The sequence below is a fragment of the Halyomorpha halys genome, unplaced genomic scaffold, assembly GCF_000696795.3.
Source record: "Halyomorpha halys isolate HHAL.00 unplaced genomic scaffold, Hhal_1.1 Scaffold1905.1, whole genome shotgun sequence".
In the NCBI taxonomy this organism is placed as follows: Eukaryota; Metazoa; Arthropoda; class Insecta; order Hemiptera; family Pentatomidae; genus Halyomorpha; species Halyomorpha halys.
In genome coordinates, this window is record NW_027112108.1 from 39,503 (window position 1) to 46,171 (window position 6,669).

Here is a 6,669-nt window from a genome sequence, read left to right on the forward strand (position 1 = left end):
ATTAGTAGGTATAAGTATGATGTTTGTTCACCAACCAAATACAGTCAGGCAGCACAAATTGTTTTGCATAACGTTAGCTAACTGTAAACCTAAAAAAAAATGTACATGAAATTATAAAAATCATTAAAATATTTACAAAATTAACCTGAGACCTTTATTACTCTTCCATACCATGGCTAAAATTAAATGTTTGTGTACTGTTGAAATTATACTTTGCCAGACTTAATAGCAAGAAAAATTTATTCAAATATATTTAAATGATTTCGTAAATATTGCTAAAAAAAATAGTTAAAGATTTGTTTTAATTTCTGTTAGTAAACTTATATATTATTGTTGTTTATATACTTCTCAATATAATTTATATATAAAAAATAAAAACACTCCATTTTTCTTCTAATATCTTAGTCTGTCGAACATTGTTAAAATAATAGAGCAATTTTTGTTTCCTCAATATTACTAAAAATATAAACCGTTAAAGCAGAAGGAGATTTAATTCATTACAGGTCTTTGAAGTTATTTAATTTATTTTAGTTACAAAGTTTCATTTTTATTATTATTTAGGAATTTTACTTATTTTCGGCTTTCACCGGAAGTAGTACCTACCCGGACTAAGGTGGAGCTCGAAAAAGTGTAATGTTTTATATTGAATTTCCTTGAAATTCTATAAAAGAGGAAAAACACTGGCTTAAATGAATATGCTTGCCATGGACCGAGATGTGTGGACTATGTGGTTAGAGGCTCCTCCACGCTGAAAGGCATTTAAGGGGGATGAGGAAGAAGAAGAAGAATTTCCTGACTATGATCGTGGTCCAAGGCAACACCGCTTTCTGCATTGGTCCTAGAATATTTACTGAAAGGTCCAGGTCCAGGTCCTTACTCTCTAGTGGTAATCAAATGATCAAACCATAATATCTATTAATAACTATAATATCTAATATACAATATCTATACATAATATGTATTATTAAGTCTTTTTCATTATTATTATGTTAAGGTATTAACCACTTCGTGGTTATTATTGCCTTAATTTCCGAAATTTTTATTAGACTTTATTTCCTTAATATCCGACATTTTTAATAGTTTTAATAGTAATTATTAATTAATTAATAATTAAGACAATAAATTTCCGAATTTTGTCTTCATTTTCGAATTGAAAAATAGGAAATTGTGGTAAAATTTTATGAAATTTAATGGTAAAGTTTTGAGTGATTCAGAAATACGAAAAGTTTATCTACAGTCTGTTTGTTATCCTGCAAAGTTGAATGGTGGTCTCCTGGTGATTCATACAAAGATTTGATGGAGTCGTATAATTGGCATTCGGTTAATATGTGTTTTATGGTAAGTCGCGTTCCGCAAGTCTGGCATACAAGTGGAGAAGCGCGGGCCATAAGGTGATAACCGTAAGTCAGGCGCGTATGACCAATTCGAAAGCGCGTCAAAATCACCACCTCCTTTCTGCGTCCAGTAATAGATGATATCGATGATGTAGTAGATGATATCTAAGGGGAAACATCACTTCTAATTTATTGTCAGTAATGTTTGCCCACATTTGATGTCATTTCAATTTAATTCTCTGCTTAATGAGGGCAATGAAGTCATCGACTATTATTAAGTTTGGTTTGATTATTAAGATTTACTAATCTTAATAATCAAACCAATGGTAGTGATAATGAACGGTAGCACCCTGACTTTTATAAGTTTATATAATTTTTTTTCGGCTACCACTATTTTTTTTAATATTGATTTATTGCTATTTACAACTGTACATTATAATACATTTAGTAAATCTAATTGGAGTGTTACAGGCGTGTAGAGAAACTACCCATTGGTAGCACTCTAGTGACATTTTACATTAGCTGGTCTCGTGGCCATCTTCTTTTCACCTCGGAGGATTGTCAGGAATGGAAGAGGGTGCAAGATTAGAAACTAGAGGGTTTGAGTGGTTAGAGAGTTTATAATGGAAGGAGTGATATCTGGTTCGGGCTCTGTTTTCTCTATCATTTTCCATCACAACTCCCGTCTTCAGTCACCTCTTAAAATGTAACTATTGAAGTTAAAAAGAGATTGATTTAAGAAATTATCACTACCTCCACTCCTTTTATCAAACCCTACAGATCCGTGGGGCTTAGAAATAAAGTAAAAAACAATAATAAATAACAATAAAATAATATTTCGGCTTAAATTCTTGAAATATAGACAATTAGGAGTATATATAGTGAGGAAGATATATCTCGTAGACCCTTTTTTTTGTATTTGGTTATTGTTATCAATAAACGAATAATATTTTTGGAGCCAAAAATTTGTAATCAATTTTTACTTTATAAGGGTAAATCCCAAATCAGTATATAAATATATTGTTATACAAGACATTTTTAATGTCTGATTTTTTTTTTTTTTAGTTGCTATGAGGAATTAAGTAGATTAAAAAAATATTTTTACATGAAAATTTATTTTGTTGAAGTCATATTAAGTTTCTTATAATAATATTTAAAATTATTTTACACGCTTCCTCATTTCATGTAATATTATAATAAATAATTTATTTAGGAACTTTGTGTTGTGCAATGGAACACCATGAAGACTTCATAGTAAGGAGTCATAGGATATACTGTAATTTAATTGATTAACATTAAATATCATTTTTAGTTCAATACTGTATATTTAATAAGCCCTAATGATAGGTATTTTAGTGTTAACCAGAGGTACTAGAAAGAGCTTGGTGATGAGCTGCTAGGTGAGAAGCTGCTATAGCGTGGAACTCAGGAACGTGGGCCACAGTACCATCAGGATTCAGTGGAGCAGGCTGGAAGGGCACGGTGTGGTAGTCCACCACTTGGTGGAGGTGGGGTTTGTACTGTCCTTCGTCGTGTCTGTGGAGGTGGGGTTTGTACTGCCCGTCATCGTGTTTATGGAAGTGGTGCTTATACTGACCGTCATCATAGTGCCTAGCGTTCTGCTGCTGTGGGTTGTACTGTCCGCCGTAGGAACGCTTCTTCCTTCCGAGGTGCAATTCCTGAGGATTGTAGTCCTTAGAAGGGGGAGAAGTGCGATCAGGATGTGCTGCTGCAATAGCTGCTGTTTCCTGTAGCCTCTTGAACTGGTTGGCAACTGCTTAATTTCAGGGGTGTAGTCCACAGTAAAATCGTGGTTGAGAGGAGCTGGTGGGCCTTGGTAGCGTTCAGTCGACCTACGGTGTCTGGAGAGGGCTTGATGATATGCGAGGAAGGAGGAAGCGATAGCGTTGTATTCTGGAGTGTGGGCCACGGTGCCGTCGGCATTGAGTTTTGCAGACACATAATTAGGTCTGTAAGATGAATCTTGATTGGATGGAGGGGAGTTGTATTGTTCCTCGGCTTGCAGCCCTTGTTTGTAAACGTGTGGTCTGTACTGTCCATTATCGTACTGCGAGCTATATGGTTTCTCGTACACTTCAGGATAGTACAGTCCTTCGTCTGCTGGTGCAGGTATAGAACCGTACGTATCTTCTTCGTGTATTTCTGGTAGATATAGTCCTTGATCTTCTTCCCCATATTTTTTGGGAAAGTTAGGGACGTTATATGGTTGTGCTGCTTGGATGCTGTTCCTAATGTTCTGATACTCGCGTTCGAAGGCAGCCATGTGTTCGTCCCTGATATGTTCGTACTCTGGTGTAAAGGCAACTGTGCCGTCTGGATTCAGTGGAGCGGGAGGTCCATGGTAACGTTCGTATTGTACATTTCCTTCATACCTCAATGACGAAACTAAGCCGACACCTAAAAAGCATAGAACTATGGTGCTCTTGCAGATCATATTGCTAACTGAATGGTAATGTTACTTAGCGCTTTTATATCTACACTGCACCCCACTTTACTACCACCGACGATTACTCGCTCAATGGTTTGTTTGCGGAACTGCCGTCCACTCAGCCATAACTTTCGAGATATTTCTTAAAACATTGTTGAAATTTCTATTTTTATTTGAAGTTTAAATTTATTATGTTATTGAATTGAAATGATTTATAAAATACATTAGAAAATTTAAAAATTTTAAAAATAAGTAATTTTATCATAATTATTCAAATCTTTGAAACACTTTAATTCATTACAGCATTTTCTTATTGCTAAATATTAATCTTGTTTTGAAATAACCCAGAATACATAAGAGTACCATAATAAGGAACGGTATCACATTGCTGTGGTGCGATGGCAAATAGCATAAAGTCATTTTTACAGCTTTTAAAATTTTCTAATTGTAAATAATATTTTACTAGCATCAAATGGATTTGAACTAAATTTTTATATTAGCTGCCGTTGTTTTCTCAAAAACTAAAATACGAGTACAATTTTGTTTCTAACCTAACGTCAGCGAATGATACTCTGGGGATCTTAAAAATGCTTCTTTTTTTCCTTTTAAAAAATATTTTGCTGTATGAGATCTTTTGATTTTCGTTTGATTCAATAAAATACAGTAAACTATCTCTAACTTGTTTACAGTTCTTTCCTAATAGCATAGACTTATTTTATCAAATAATAGTTCTGTAGAACACTTTCCTTAAGCTCTAATTGATGGCTCTGATGTTGAATTTGAAAAAAAAAATGAACAATGATCTATTATTCAGTAATAGAGTTAAGTTAAATAAAAAAAAACTGTCTTCTAGTTTCCTTTATTTAAAAATCATGCAATGCTTCGAAGCCATCGCCCCATTTTTAGGTATACCATCATTGTTATCTATTTTTAACTTATTTATTTTACAATAGAATCTCCCATTACTTAGTCTAAAATTTAAATTCTCAAAGTACCCAACGTTATCTAATTTGATAAACTTAAATATAAAGGGAGGGCATCTTTATCATCATTATCATATAAACTCTTATAATATGAACTCTGATCATTTTTCGCTAGCAGCAGTCTGATGTCTGTCCTTTTTTTAAAATTTATTTTATTACAGAATAAAATTGTGGCCAATTACAATACAAAATTTTATTGCGTAGTTTTAGACTAAATAGCAATATTGTAACAAAAAAATTACAAAAATAAAAAATTAGGAGTTTTATCAAATAAGAGATACAAGAAACATTCAAAATTGTAATGCAAGCATTTATGAAGATAAGCTAAATTTGTATTGATTTTATTGATTATTGATTCTACTCATATTTGACAGGGAGAAAACAATTTTTTCAAACAAACTAAATTAGTTTTTGTTGTAGAATTTTAATTGATTAAAACAAAACATTGCTTTTTTTAGTCGATATATCAAGTTTTGATAGCACATTCCTCAGTTAATTTGTGTTTTTGTAATAGCCACTTTGTAATATACCTCAACAAATTTAAAGAGAAATTATAAAATCAACTTATATATTATATTTAGAAATTTTACATATTACGATATTTCATATTATATCTGGAATAGTATCACATAATTGTACCCCTTCTTTCTTATTTCTTTATAACCAGATCGATCTGGGAACTGTTTCATAATGAAAGCCAATAGTATTAGTCCATAAATACGAGTACACAAACTATAAAGTACAAGAAATAACACATTGTGTTTCATTATGGGGACAACTATTAGGGATATTACATGAGTTTAAAGTAATAAATTATAAGTCAGTGAAATTGTACCAAATACAGATATAAGATCAATAGTATTAGTTTATACTTTATTATGAATTACAGTTTGTTAGTGAATAATTATACAGGTATCAAACAAGTCTCCTCATTGAAATTTCCACAAAAATCATTTTCCCACTATTTCAAATTATTTAATATATCGACAAGAAGACTTGTGGAATGTATGGATATAGTTATATGTTTGTAGATAATTTTTTTTTTTTTTTTTTTTGAGGTGTTCAAAAATATGTTAGTTGTGATAACCGTAGTAAAAAAAAAAATATTTAATTTATTTATTTATTTATTTATATATACACGAACACTTAACATTATATATACTTGGATATATTTACGTATATACACACATTATATTTATGGTTTATATGCATGTGAATTAGGATGGAGATCAGGAATTAAGTTCGTAAAAAGTAGGTGTATCACGGCTTAACGCTAAGTGTTAGGGACGAAGTCCTCTCGTTTTGTACCACTCAGTCCAAATAAATTTTAGGTACCAAATCTTCAGAGTCACTACACTCAGAGTGAGTGTAAATGAAAGTTGCTCATCCCCCTGACTGAGAGTCAGCAGTGATTCTTATCAGCCCTGCAAAGTGGGCCGAAACCTTGCTTAACAATAAATTGTTGTTAATATGTTGACACTTTTATTTACAGCAACCCGGACTGTCTTCCTCCAATCATTAACTTTTTTTGTTAGTCCATTATGTTTAATTTTTTTATCAGTAAGTTTTTTTTTTGTAAATATTATCTTATAAGAAATATTTTATTTTAAAATGTATTTCAATTTTATTCTAGAAGATATGCATCATTTTATTTTTTTGTATATATCCTTTTAATGCTGCTATTTGAAATTTTCTTTATTTCCTAATTCATCCCTTAAATGAAACGATATTTAATTCGTAATATTTTTTTAATTTACTTAAAACTGGCAAGCAGTTTTGGCAAGTTCATCTTCAAACCCCCCACTTCCTTTTTGGGAAAGTTAGGGACGTTATATGGTTGTGCTGCTTGGATGCTGTTCCTAATGTTCTGATACTCGCGTTCGAAGGCAGCCATGTGTTCGTC

General features: G+C 31.9%; 1 protein-coding gene across 1 annotated transcript in view; it reads right to left on the reverse strand.

The window, feature by feature from the left end:
* The window catches only part of LOC106690840 (uncharacterized), a 44,647-nt gene that overhangs the window by 18,653 nt on the left and 19,325 nt on the right, over nucleotides 1-6,669 (reverse strand). The window contains exons 5-7 of the mRNA XM_067050137.1: nucleotides 5,510-5,544; nucleotides 2,932-3,752; nucleotides 2,698-2,890 (exon numbers count right to left, since the gene is read on the reverse strand). Of these exons, the coding sequence (XP_066906238.1) occupies nucleotides 2,698-2,890; nucleotides 2,932-3,752; nucleotides 5,510-5,544 (1,049 nt within the window). The remainder of the gene's footprint in view (nucleotides 1-2,697; nucleotides 2,891-2,931; nucleotides 3,753-5,509; nucleotides 5,545-6,669) is intronic.